Source organism: Nicrophorus vespilloides, unplaced genomic scaffold (assembly GCF_001412225.1).
Source record: "Nicrophorus vespilloides isolate i.1.1-1 unplaced genomic scaffold, Nicve_v1.0, whole genome shotgun sequence".
Lineage (NCBI taxonomy): Eukaryota > Metazoa > Arthropoda > Insecta > Coleoptera > Silphidae > Nicrophorus > Nicrophorus vespilloides.
In genome coordinates, this window is record NW_017098478.1 from 3,789 (window position 1) to 18,422 (window position 14,634).

The 14,634-nt window shown below is 31.1% G+C and overlaps 1 protein-coding gene across 1 annotated transcript; it reads left to right on the plus strand.

Moving 5' to 3' along the window:
• Positions 1-663: 663 nt before the first annotated feature.
• Positions 664-13,331, plus strand: LOC108562541 (calcium-activated potassium channel slowpoke-like). Its single transcript, XM_017920918.1, has 10 exons — positions 664-720; positions 3,116-3,207; positions 4,762-4,872; positions 6,353-6,458; positions 8,325-8,477; positions 8,531-8,686; positions 9,931-10,043; positions 12,422-12,577; positions 12,703-12,779; positions 13,244-13,331. The coding sequence occupies exons 4-10, from the start codon at positions 6,429-6,431 to the stop codon at positions 13,309-13,311; spliced, it is 753 nt and encodes a 250-aa protein (XP_017776407.1). The 5' UTR covers positions 664-720; positions 3,116-3,207; positions 4,762-4,872; positions 6,353-6,428; the 3' UTR covers positions 13,312-13,331.
• The last annotated feature ends 1,303 nt before the right edge of the window (positions 13,332-14,634 follow it).

The following is a 14,634-nucleotide window of genomic DNA, read 5'->3' on the forward strand; positions in this document are numbered from 1 at the left end:
ACTATTATATTAATATATGGTACAAACTATGGTATAAATACAAAATTACGAAAGACTATTTCGTGAAAATGACAGAACTGTCAATTCATATATAATGTCATTTGCATCCATGACAACCAACTATTACATAAAAATGACAGCTGTTAATTCAATAATTAATGTCATGCCAACCAATAACAGTTGTTGTTTGATTCGTATTGGATTAAGGAATGTCCATCAGCTGTGAAAGCAAACGTGTTCCAAAGGTAAATTAATTTTACGAAACTCCCCGATAAATCCACGTTAACTCAGTTTTAGTTTCCATTGTCGCTAAGGTGACATACACACAACAACAAAAATTTATAAAATATAGATCCTTAGAAAACACATTGAGAGAGGATGTGCTACCTTTTGTACAACGTACACACACATAGTTCTAACCGTTTCCTTTTTTTAATTTTTTTTTGTATTATTATTAAATATGATTTATGTATGTTGAATATGTACTACTTCTATTATTATATATATTATACTATATACTATATGATTGTTTTACCTAAGATCTAAGAGTTAGTTAGAGGAAAGTGTAGTAGTAAATAGATGTTTTTGGGTCCTAACTGAGGAGCCTGATGGGTGTGTGGGTTGGTAGGCGGTGTTTGCCAGCTGGATTCCTGAGATCACTGAGCTCGCAGCAAATCGACCCAAGTATGCCGGAAAGTACAGCAAAGATGTGCGACGCAGGTATAGCCCGAAAAACACACACAAGTATACTATATACGTGCATATATATATATAAACAACAAAAAAAACAAAAAAAAACTAACGTATATAATATATATATGTATAGATATATATTTACATTAATCAATAAATATTATATATATAAACAATAACCGAGTATACGAGAAATTATTTATTTTATTATTTTACTCATTTTAAGTAAAAAAAAAAAAAACAACAACACGAAACCAAAACAAAAGAATTAAGTTATGAATACGAAGCAAAATTTTATTGTTTACTTAATTTTGATGATAATTACAAATTTTATCAACAGAAATTAATTTATATATTATACATATATACTTTTTTGTAGCACTTGGGTTATGCTTTGCGCTATATATATATATTATATTTCGGTAACTATTTAGCGAACGCAAAAATGTTACCCCCCCCAAAATAATTTCTTTTCATCAATTAAAAATTCCAAAACAATCGCGAATCGGAAATACTACAAATTTTCGTTTTTTTCTTTTCTTTCCTTTTTTTCACTTTCGTGGGTAATATTTTTTGTTCGATCTTACTACTAGAGCAAATTCACTTAATTACTTAATTACAATTTTTTTTTCGATTTGTTTTGATTTTTTTTATCACTTAATTTGATTTACTTTTTCTTTTCTTTTGTTACATTAATTTCGTTTAGAGAGTTGACAACTTTTTTTGGCATGCTCAGCTAGCTGCCGAATTTGGACCTGCATTCTGTATGCTTATTCCACTAATTGCACACGAAACCTTAAACTCATGGAGATCGATCAAAAATAAATAAATTTAAAAAAAAAACAACAACAATTGGTAAAAATAAACAATTAACAACAAAAATATTGAAGAGCTGTCAAATTTTGACGTTTGACAACGCGTCTAGGGATATTTTTTTTTCCTGATTCACTGATTTTTTTTTTTGGTGACCTGGACAGAGCATACAGAATGGGATGAGTGATTTAAGCCTGGTTTAGTCTAGCTGGCCCCAAAGTAGAGGAAACATTATTATTATTATTGTTATTATATTATTATTATTATACATAGTAGTAGCACCCCATTGTGATTGAATAATAGAGCCCGCACAGCCTGCTAGCGCAACGCACGGCCGCGCTCTGAACTCGCGCGAATTGTGCTGGGGGTGTCCGTTGCCAACCTAAATTTCAGAAACAAGACTAATTTTCAGAATCGCATCCTGAAACGGCTCTCTCTCTCTCTTTCTATCTCTGTTGCTAACAGCAACAACAACAACAACGACGCGCGCGATACGCTCCCTCCCACGTAACAAACCAACCAAGATAACTACGATTATTATAATTATTTATTTATTAAATTTCAAAAAAAAACAAACAAAGTATATATATTATTTTCATTATTATAATTTTGTTTTTTTTTAGTTTTTCATTTATTTTTGGTAACATTTTTGTTTGTTTTCGTTTCTGTTTCCTTTCGACTTTGAGCAATCCTAGGGACTTTTTGGCACCGTCCAAGTGTTTGTTTGTCTAGACGCGCACGCACACTCGACCATCTCTATCTCTCTCTCTTTTTTTTTTAATTTATATATATATATACTTTTGTCGTTTCTTTTTTTCGTCCACCTCGTACTTATTATTACGACAACTCTGATCCTTTTATATCTCTCTCTATCTATCTCTCTCTCTTTTTATTATTATTATTACTATATTTTGTCTTCTATATCGTTCGTTCTTTCTCCGTCTCTTCCGGTGACGCAACACACGCACACACGCACAAAAAGAGCACTTCCGGTTTTCTAACAAAACAAAATTACTAACTTTTTTTTTTTTTAAATCGAAAATGTGCCGAACCCGAAATACGCCCGTCTCTTGCCTCATTGTACATAATAATTGTTAGAGAGCGAAGAAGACCTATAAGGCTCCTCTAATTGGACTGTCTGTTTTTTATGTTCGTAAATTAGACTTTTTTTCTTATAATTTATTCTTCAAAAAATGAAAATTAACGTTATTTTCTTAATTATTGTTTACTTAATGTTTTTTCTTTTTCTAAAAAAAAAAAATCTATCCCAGAGATAAAACAATTGACAAAAAGAAAACGCTAGTAAAGTGATCCTATTTTCATTGCATCCAAACACCCCCCCCCCAATGATCCAAAAAAAACCTCCATTTAATTATTTTTTCGGACAAAAAAAAAAAAGATTGAAGCCACTTCTCCATATGCCCATAGCTTACAGCAAATATTACTTGTTATCGTCTTTAAATACGCCCAAGCAATCGATAAGATTATATAACAATTGAAACATTTATTTTTTTTTTTTTGGTAAATTTACTTGTATATCGATTGGTTGGGCGATGCCTCTTGTTCTTAATGTCCAAATGATTGTCTTGTTTGTCCGGCTGGCGTTTAGGCGATATTTGCCAGTTGTATCCCCGAGATTATTGACTTGATCGGGACTAGACCAAAGTATGGTGGCACCTTGAAGAACGAGAGAGGCAGAAGGTGAGAGAAGATACTTCTAGTACCTTGTTGACTTAACACACACAAGTTTACCAACCGGGAAAAAAAAATATAATACGATCGTTTTGTTTTTTCAACAAAAAAGAAACGAAATTTTTCGTTTTTTTTTTCTCTCTTCAAGAAAAAAAAGAAAATCTGTTAAGGGAACACGGTATATTTTTTCACATAAAGAGCTGTGTTTTCTCCTGCACGCTTCGTACATCCTTTAATTACCCCCCGCAAAAAACAAAAAAAAAATTACTTTAAAAAGAAAAGAATAACCCTCACTACACCACTTTTACAATTACGTAAAAATCTTCTATTTTTTTTTTTTTTTTTTTTTTGCAAACTGATTGCAAAAACGAAAGAAAAAAAAGAAACCGGTATCATTCTTAACTTTAGTGAATCACTCATGAAATCCTCAACCCTAAAACATATATTTTTTCTATACATATAGATCATACATTACGTAACGGATTTTCAATAAATCCCTTACGTTTTAATCTTTCTTTTATTATTATTTCAACATCCTTTTCTTTGACTAAATGTTAGAGAGTGAGATATATATATATATATTGTTACATAATGCATGACCGCATGCGGTTCTTCGATGATCACCCGGGAAGTTTTGTGCGCGGCCAGGCAGTGTGCACAGGCGCTCACCCTGTATATATATTTTATGGAAAAAAAGAAATATTTTGAAACTTATTATTATTTTATTTTATCTACAATTTTATTTGATTCGTATTTGAAGGATGATCTCAACTTTAGTATTTCTATTTTTCTCTCTCTTTTAGGGTAGAAATCACCTATTTTTTTTTTGTTAAATTATAATTTTCATAGATTTCGTAATTCAATTGGAATAAGCAGCAGGCTTGACTATTTTTTTCAAAAAAACAAAAAAAAAACAAAAACGTATCGATATCTCCTTTAGTTTATCGCTCCTGTCCCACCTCAGTACTGCCAATCGCGTTTTGTGTTTCGTAACTAATCAACTAACAAAAACAAAAAAAATGAGATTTGAAGCGCTTAGTCAAGGGTGTTGGCTTACGAATAGTTTATTTTTTCCTTTTTCTTATTTAATTGAAACTTTCTACATTCAGTTGTAATTATTTATTTTAATGGTTGAGAATTAAATTTTTGATAAAAAGCAGTACGAATTGATATGCATGATGGAACCAATTTTCTTGTGCACTGGTGTATTTCAACAACGTATTTCAACATTAGTGCTAGTTTTATAATTATTTGTTTTTTTCTTATATAATTGAACGTAATTTGTATTTGATTTACTCTATATATTACAAGAGCATGTTTTCTATATATTTACTACTTTTGTAATTTTTCAACTTTTTTTACCACTCGATTTTTAAGCATTTTCGATACTGTAATTTGTAGAAAGTTTATTTNNAAAAAATCTTTTCTTTTAATTTGATTTGATTAAGTGTTGTGGTGTGTTGTAAAATATGTGTTTTTTTGTTTGTTTGTTTTCATTGTTGTTGTTAACAAACATTTCGCGTTTCACCGTCTAATGCTCTCTCTTTCTTGTGTTTGAGCCAGGCACATCGTGGTTTGTGGCCACATCACCTACGAGTCAGTTTCGCACTTCTTGAAAGATTTCCTTCACGAGGACAGGGAGGACGTCGACGTCGAAGTAGTTTTCTTACATAGGTAAGCATCCACTTTCCAATCTACCAAATATTTTTTTTTGTTTTTATTTTGTTTTAAGAGAAAAAAATCCAGAAAAAAGATCAATTTTTGTGTTAAGTTTAATATTTAATTATATATATATTATACATATGCATTTCTTTTTGGGAAGCTTATTTACAAAACACATCAGAACTTACCAAATTTTCCAAATCATTTACATGTCTCACACTAAATCAGATAGACTATTACATAATTTGTCACAGTGACAGCTTGACATGTCACATACATCAATATGACATTATATAAATGTCACTGTAACCTAAACATATATTTGACAGTTGTACGGTACATTCATAATCAAATATGACATTTGTTACCAACATAAATCAATATATGTTACTATAATTAGGTGTGAATATAGCAACAATCAACAACTTTAATTTTCAAGTTAAAAATAATTTTATTATTACTTTGACATTACATAAAGAGAAAAATTGACAGCAAAATCAAAATGTAAGCTTCCCAAAATGTGTATTTTCTTTCCAGATGTTAATGATTTCAATTTGCAAATAGGCCAACGAATATAAGTTTAAGAAAAATGAACGATGAAAAAAGGAAAAAAAAAACAAAATACAGAATTTATAAATTTTCTTTGAGTTAGTATGTGTTTTTTTTCTTTTCTTCTATTGTTTGTTCTTTAGTTTTTTTTTTATGTTTTTGTTATGATGATGCGACATTACATTGTAGAAAAGAGCCAGATTTGGAATTGGAGGGACTTCTGAAACGCCACTACACAACAGTGGAGTTTTTTCAGGGAACCATGATGAACGCAGTAGACCTTGAACGTGTCAAGGTAGCGCAAATTACAAAAACAAAAAAAATGCAAAACGCAGACAAACGCAACCGGATTTCCCGCGTCTCTTGATAATAATAAGAATTATTGAAAATGAATGGGTCGTGTATAAGCTTCAAATTTATGAGAAACCATATATTATTATTTTTTTACATTTATCTATATATATACAGAACATCTATTTCCTGCAGCACTGTTTAATATATTTTCTTTTTAAATTTTTACTTATCATTTCCTAATTCATTAAAAGTTTTGGTATTTGGCGACCTTCCGGGCAGCTCTTTCTGAAGTCATTAAGCTCGTGTTTTTTTTTTGTTGGTTAATTTATAGTATTTAGTTTGGGTTTTGTTTTGGGCGTCGAAGGAGCTGCCCAGGTTCGCGTTTTTTTGTTTCGCAGAGTAGTGGAGTAGCCACAGGTGCCTTTATTTCTCGACATTTTGCATGGTATATACTTATATTGTTACTATAATCATTATTATTATATTTTTTTTTAACTGCTGGATCTTTGGAATGTACAGAAGTTTTCTTTTCTTTTATTCTGAGAGCGACATCTCGTAGATTATTTTATATCGTTCCTTCATATTGTTATCGTTTCGTTTTCCGTTGTTGTTTTTTCTTTTGTTTTCTGTACTATTTTTTGGTAACTAGGAAACCGCCTGACCTTGAACTGGAAGGTCTCTTCAAGAGACATTTCACAACGGTAGAATTCTTCCAAGGTACCATCATGAACCCTATTGACCTGCAAAGGGTCAAGGTAAGAAACGCGCAAATCTATCTATCTTTCAAAGAAAAGAAAAAAATTAAATTAAATAAAATAAAATAACCCCCATCACTTGCAATAATAATTTCTCGACACAAAAAGGGGGGCTGAAACATTCAATAAACGCATTGTTTTCATCATTTTCTTTAAATTAATCAATTCATTTTTTTTTGTTTTTTGTTTTAACACATCCACCGTTTTCTTTTTTTTTAAATTCTTTTTAAAACAATCATCTTTGATTAATGTTGATTATCTAAATGTTTTTTCTTTTTTTGGTAACTTTTATTTTTCTTAACTAATTGTCGTTTTTTGTTTATTAATTTTTTTTTTTGGAAAATCGATGAATGTTACTGTTACCAACTAGGTCTTGCAAAGAATAGTCTGTGTGTTTTTCGTTTGTTTTTTATTTCTTATATTACATAAATATAAATAACGTTTGATTTCGTAATTGCGGAAACTCCGTTCAGGCTCTTTGGAGGTAAATAATTACGCTTTCCTTTGTTTCTATTTCTTTCATTTGTTTCAACTGATCTGGACACAGTTTTGTTAATTAAACCCCGGTAACACACCCCCAAAACCCTCAAATCCGAAACAAAAGATCAGGTGCTTAACGACGAACCTAGATTCGTTTCTATAGTAGCGTTGTTACTAAATAATAATAAACAAAAACAAAAAGAGAACAGAAAACAAACAAAAACTACTTAGCAACTAGGAAACAATTGCTCTTTACCCTCCCTCCCTCAACGACGAAGTGCCAAGTGGTGGTAAGTTGGCTCTCGCTCTAACGTAACTAACTGAAAATAGGCGTCTGCCTCAATAGATTTATTATTATATTATTTACTTTATTTTTGTTTTTATATATAAATACAAAAATTTAATCCGCTCCCGATTTTTCGTTTCGTTCTTCGTTATTATCTGATTCAAACAGATTTCTAGTGACCAATGAAGCGATTAGGCATGTTTTTTTTTTTCATTTATTATCCACTAGCCTCCAAGTATTGACCAATCAAAACTGAACACTTACCACCTCATTTGCAACCTATACCAGGAGGCTAGTTTCAATAGTCTTCTTTAACAAGCACCGATACGATATTTATTTTTTTTTCGTTACATTACATTTAAACAACGTTTTTTCTACAAAAGCCCGTTGTTTTTCTATCAGTTGCGATGAATAGCGCAAAGCGAGAAAGTCGAAATGTTGTTGTTGTTGTTTGTTTGTTTGTTATTTCCATGACAAATGCATGCTGCGTTTTCTTTTTTTTTAACTTTTAATTTGGTAGTTGTGAAACCTTAGGTCTGAAGCGTAGGACTTTTAGAAACTTTTACTTACTTACTTTATTATTTTCTTACACTCGGCCATCATTCGAGTTTCGAATTACAAGGAGAAGTCGATCCAGAACTTCTGAAGATCAAAAAAAAAATCGATCATTCCAAAACCAAAAAAAAAAAAATGCTTCTATACTTATTGACTATGCAAATTGGTTGCGTCAGTAGATTGCTGAAATGTCATCTAACCTTTTTCTTTTTGTTTTTTGGTCAAAGCACACTTGCCGCTAATCGCTTACAATCCGTAACTATAGAAACATTCGTTTAATTAACTTTTTGTACATCAATTTAACATTCAATTCAACTAACGAAACAAATTATTCCATCACAACTAGTTTAAGAATATGAGAAATTTTCAAAATATTAACAAAATTTGCATATTTAAATAGAATTAATAATAAATCTACAGTAATGATGATCGGATAATTTGATTTGTTGGAATTTCTTTAAAATAAGAGTAGTTTTTTTGTGTGTGATTTTTTTTTTTTAATGGAATTTGTATTGGTCTGACGTTGTGCGTTCTGCGGTGTTTAGGTACACGAAGCCGATGCGTGCCTAGTTTTAGCCAACAAATACTGCCAAGACCCAGATGCAGAGGATGCAGCAAACATAATGCGAGTAATTTCGATCAAGAATTACAGCGACGATATTAGAGTAATTATTCAACTGATGCAGTACCACAATAAGGTGAGACTCGATTTTATGAAAATTCCGGTATTATTTAAGGTGATTGTTTTCAGGCTTATTTACTGAACATTCCTTCGTGGGATTGGAAGCAAGGAGACGACGTGATCTGTCTGGCGGAGCTGAAGCTCGGCTTCATTGCACAATCGTGTCTCGCCCCAGGATTCTCCACGATGATGGCCAACCTCTTCGCGATGAGATCCTTCAAAACTGTAAGTCGTCCGCGCTCCGAATCGATACACAAACAGAAACATATCAATACATCCTCAAGTTTTGAGAAACGCAGCATTGGAGATTTCTCATCCAGATGTAGCGACTTTTCTTCTATAATAATACTTCTTCTCTCAATCATTATTTTTCTTGTTGTTGTTGTTGTTGTTTGGACTCCACAAATCTTCTACGACTTTTCTTCTACTCCAAAAAAAACCGCATCCAGAACATGATAATACTAAAGAAGAGAAATTAAAAACCGGACGCGACGAAGAGCTTCCATCCACTTTCTTTATTTATTTATTTATTTATTTAGTTATAATTTTATTTATTTGAACTTAACTGAATTTTGGCAATTTGTTATTGTGATTGTCGTGATTGCAGTCGCCCGATATGCAGGTGTGGACCAATGACTATTTAAGGGGCACCGGGATGGAGATGTACACAGAAACACTGAGTCCCTCGTTTATAGGGATGCCCTTTGCTCAGGCTACCGAGTAAGTCAACGTGTCGGATACCAAAAAAAAACAAAATAAAACAATATTAAACCACAACCACCCCCAAAAAAAAGAAAAAATTATGGTTAATAGGTCGACCGAATACTCTCTTTCACAAAGATGCTTCAAAACGATTGCAAAAAAAAAACACTCAGGCTAAAACCCCTAAAAAACCCCCGAAGAAGCGTAAATATTTTTTACATGTATTTACTCTTTATTTTGCATCAACCCCTCTCGTTACTGTTATTTTTTTTGTTATTACTCCCATATTTTTTGTATTAAAAAATTTGATTGTTACCCCCCCTTTTTTTGAAGATTCTTGCGCAACTGGTTTCTTTTTTGTGGTATAATTTCTGCAAGCTTATGTCTTATCTGCTATCGATGTCTTTTCACTATCTCTCTCTATCTATTTATAGATATATACTTATATAAATCTTCCGTAATTTACATATGATTATTGTTGTATTTTTTTATTTTCAAATTGAACAAAACTTTGAAGCGTATAAACAAAAAAAAACACAGTCTCTCAGTCGCAGTTCAATGCTCTCTCTCTTTCTCTATTTATCTATCTGTGTGTGTGTCCTTTCCACGTCCTGATGATGATGATGCGTTGTTTACTTTACCAACTAGATGGAGTTTATCCTTGGAATTGCGGATCGTGTTTCGAAAACAAACAAAAAATTGTTTCATTATAATTTTTTTTTTTCTCTTTTCTTGCTGATTACGTTTGCGGTGTATTGTTTTTTCAGTCCCCCGACACGCAAGTCTGGCAGAACGATTACCTGCAAGGCACAGGATGCGAGATGTACACTGAGACTCTGTCCCCATCCTTCACGGGCATGTCCTTCCCGCAGGCCAGCGAGTAAGCTCACATATTGATTTGACACGCAACCAACCAAACCAAACAACACACCACGTTCTCTCTAGAGAGGATAAATAAGATATATCAACACACAAAAAGAACAACTAAATTATACTGATAATACTAACAACGTCCGTGTCCATGCCGAATGAACAAACACATTTAATTTACTAACAACAATTCAATTGAGAAATAATTAACACTACTCCCCAAAAATTATCCTTTAACAGCTTTATAAATCTTCAACCAATCCTTGTTTCATATTTATTGCATTCATTCACCTTAATTTTGAATGTGAATTCAAACAAAACATAAAAGTTATAATATTTTAAATTTGTCATTTTTATAGATATTTTTTTACAAATACAAATTTTTACTTAATTGTAACTAATCTTAAATATCTTAATATATCTTAAAGTATATAAAACAAATGTGACAAAATTTCAAAATTTTGTTTAAAAACAAAACCGACTTTTCATATAATCAAGGATATATCAATTAACTATAGAATTTGGATGTAAGAAAGTTCATTAAAATAACATTTTATGAGTAAAATTTAGATATTTTAAAGATATTTTTCAATCCAATCCTTGTTTCATATTTATTGCATTTATTCACAATATTCGCCTTCATTTTGAATATGAATTCAAACAAAACATAAAAGTTATAATATTTAAAATTTGTCATTTTTATAGATATTTATTTACAAATACAAATTTTACTTAATTGTAATTAATCTTAATATATCTTAATATATCTTAATATATCTTAATATATCTTAATATATCTTAATATATCTTAATATATCTTAATATATCTTAATATATCTTAATATATCTTAAAGTATATAAAACAAATGTGACAAATTTTCAAAATTTTGTTTAAAAACAATTAACTATATAATTTGGATGTAAGAAAGTTCATTAAAATAACAATTTATGAGTAAAATTTAGATATTTTTTAATTTTTATAAATAAATTATTTCAATTTTCAACAAACAAACAAACAAATCAAGATATTAGTAATAAGAAATCTCTAGAATAGTTTAACTAAATATACAAAAACAGACTAAATTACTTAATATTAATAAATAATTTCTTCACAACAAAGAAACTCAAGGTATTAATCTTTTCAATAATTTACATATTTAAATATGCACTGTCATCAAATTCAAATGAGATTCGTATATAATTCAGTGTTTCGACTGGATTGAACATCAGGATATTCGTGATTGCATCAAATAATCATACGCATATCCAATTCCATCGAAACGACAAGGGAATGCAATAAATATTGAAGCAGGCAGAAAACTAATCAAACGAAATTCCCAGCGATGAAAACGTTTCCATCCATCCCACACGAAAACATGTGCACGTATTTATAACGTTTGTTCCATCACGACATCGAACCTTGAACAGTCTTCCTTCACATCCATCCATCCACCACTTCTCTATAATGACGATACGCTCCATACAAATTGAATCGATGGGAGAACTCGATAAACACGGAATAAGACATAATCTAAAAGACATTATTATAACGAGCGATTCTTGCGTACGTTCCCATTAACAAAACAATGAACGCAGTTGGCTGTGTACATAAGAAAAAAAAAACAACATTGTGAGACGTTCTCGAAAAAAACAACGAACATTAGTTACGTTCATCAACATCGACACTAAAATCTTAGATTCTTAGCGAAATTAACAAAAAAAAAATTAGTTTCTATCATCTGTTGTACTCCTTAATTCTTAGTCTATCTCTTTATTTCTTTTATTCTGTAAATCTGTTTATAAGTGTGTGTGTTTCGTTACGTAAACTTAACTTTCCTATTGTTTTTTTAGCTTCTGGCTTCGACTAATAACAACGCATGCCCCACTACTACTACTTAATTAAGAAGCAAACTTTTATTCTCTTCGGCTTTGAAGCTTTGTGTGTGTGTAATTAAGCTTAATTCGCTTAGTTTTTTATTTGTATGTAACCGAGAAAAGAAAAATATGTATTTAAAAAAAAAAAAAAAAAAGAACAGTAATCTTGAGGTAAGTCCTTTTGTTCGGCGCCAAAGTGAAAGAGTATACGTTTAAATGAAACAAAATAGAGGTGGAAATAACACGGCCTAGAGGTTTTCGTAGGCAGTAATTAAGCAACGTTCATTTATTTATTTATTTATAATTTGAATTGTTACGTTTCACGTTTAGAGGAAATTACAGTTTTCTTTCTTTCCAACCATCACAATTTGTAATTTATTTTCTGATCAAATTCGTGCAATCATTATTTTTTTTTTATATAATTTTTGGGTGATCAAACGTTTTATTTTTGCTTTTAATTATTTTCGTTTTTCTATAAACAATAGTTAACAATTTCTGTTTCTTTCCGTGCAGGTTGTGCTTCACCAAACTGAAGCTGCTTTTACTGGCGATCGAAGTGAAGGGCACCGAAGGAGCGGACACGAAGATCTCCATAAACCCGAGGGGCGCTAAGATTGTGGCAAATACTCAGGGATTCTTTATTGCGCAATCTGCGGACGAGGTGAAAAGGTAAGTGAAACGATTGCAACAAGCATAGTTTTCTTTTTGTTTTCTTCTTCTATTTTTCGTAATAATTACACGAAAATTTAAAAAAACAAAACAAACAACAAAACAAAAAATTAAACGAAATACAGGGCCTGGTTCTACTGCAAGGCGTGCCATGACGAGATCAAGGACGAGACCCTCATCAAGAAGTGCAAATGCAAAAATTGTAAGTAGAAACGATTCGAAAACACACATCTTCATTAAAAAGAGAAGACTAATCTGATTTTTATGTTTATTTTTTTTTAATTATAATTATTTTAACAATCTTACAAAAGAAGAACTGAACATTAAAAAATTCATTTTCTATCTCTGATTGAAGCTATAATTTCGTTTTTAAAATATTTTCTTATACAAGTTTTCTTTAATATGTTCTTCTCGTCCATTCTGTGGTTGGCTTTACCATTAACGAGTGTACACGATTATTCGTATACTCAACATATTGACTCTTCAATACTTGAGTCAACTGCGTACTACTACTACTTACTACTATTGTTTTTTATTTATTTTTGTTTTTGTTGTGGAAATTGTTTTGCCCACACGACGTGCGAATGATGTGTGTGCGATTTTATTTGTTCATCCTACGAATCGAAACATGTTTGTTTGTTTGTTATTAACTGAAATCACTTCTAGTGGCGGCTCACCACCATCGTAACTGGTCCCATGAGCTAGGTAATTTTTCACTCTCGAGATCTACATAGATCCCGATCAGCTCGTTTCCTATTTAACTTTACAATACATTTTCTCTAATTATTAACTTAGTTCTTTTCTTTGTTTGTCTATAACTTCACTTGGCCTTCTTTGACATTACGAAACAAATTTTCTTTTGTTTTTCTTTTACCGATACACACGTACTTCAACTTTGTCTTCGCATATCCAATATGAGATGACAAAAGTGTTAAAAACTTTTGCTGTGTTCATGAATATTTCAACTCCTAAACTTCACTCTTTTTTTTTTGACTGAAATTAACATTTTGATGAATTCAATCTTAAGATTAACGTATTATAAAGATTTATGCAAATAAATTAATTAACAAAAGCAACTTTCTGCTGTTTCCCAAAGCCAAATTTATTGATTTCATGGATACACCAAATGTTTTGACTCGCACAAATTTATTTTCGTAGACTAAAATTGTTGCAACAACAACAAAAAAGTACACCAAACTTTTCTCTCTTCCTTTTGGTTTCTTATATCTTTCTTAAGGTCTGAATTTTTGCCTGTTCGGAATGTCCATTTAATTTATTTATTTATTTATTTTCCTTTTCTCTCTTTCTCTATAACTTTATTTAACACAAACACGTAAAAAAGTTTTGGAAACATAAATTCCTCCCCCTCGAATCGTTCATATAAAAATGCACACACATATATGAAGAATTCTTTATGCATGGTTTTTTTTTAACTATTTTCTTGACCTCCCCCCAAAAAAAAATATTTGTAAAAAAAAGTCCGATTTCCTCCACTTGATTGAGTAAGTATGCTGAGTTTATAAAATGCTGAATCTGTGAGGGACAAAAACAAAGCGCACTTCGATGATGAACTTGTACTTTCTTCAAATTTCATTTGTTTATTTTTGTTTTTTTATTTTGTAATTGAACTTTTTGAGTTTCAACCCTGGGCGAGTCTTTTTCTTCTTTACCACCATATCTCTCGTTTGTTTTCACGTGTTCTATTATTATTATTTTGGTTAATTTCGTTACCTAATCCAGCGTTTTCCAAACTGTGAAGCGCGCCTCCCCGGGGAGAAAACTGAATGTTTGGGGAATCCAGCAAGTATAGATATATTTCTGTGCTCTTATCCATATTGCAGTAATACGCGTTCAAAGTTGAAAAATTGAAATTAGAACGTTCGAAAAAGCAGTGTTTTCACAGTTCATTGATTTACTCGAAAAATATAATAGGTAGAATTAATCCAATATATGCATATGAAAGCTGAATGTTTGGGGAATGTAACAAGTATTGATATATAACTGTGGTTTTAGCCGTTCGGCTGTAATTCGCATTCAAAGTTGAAAAAATGCTTGAA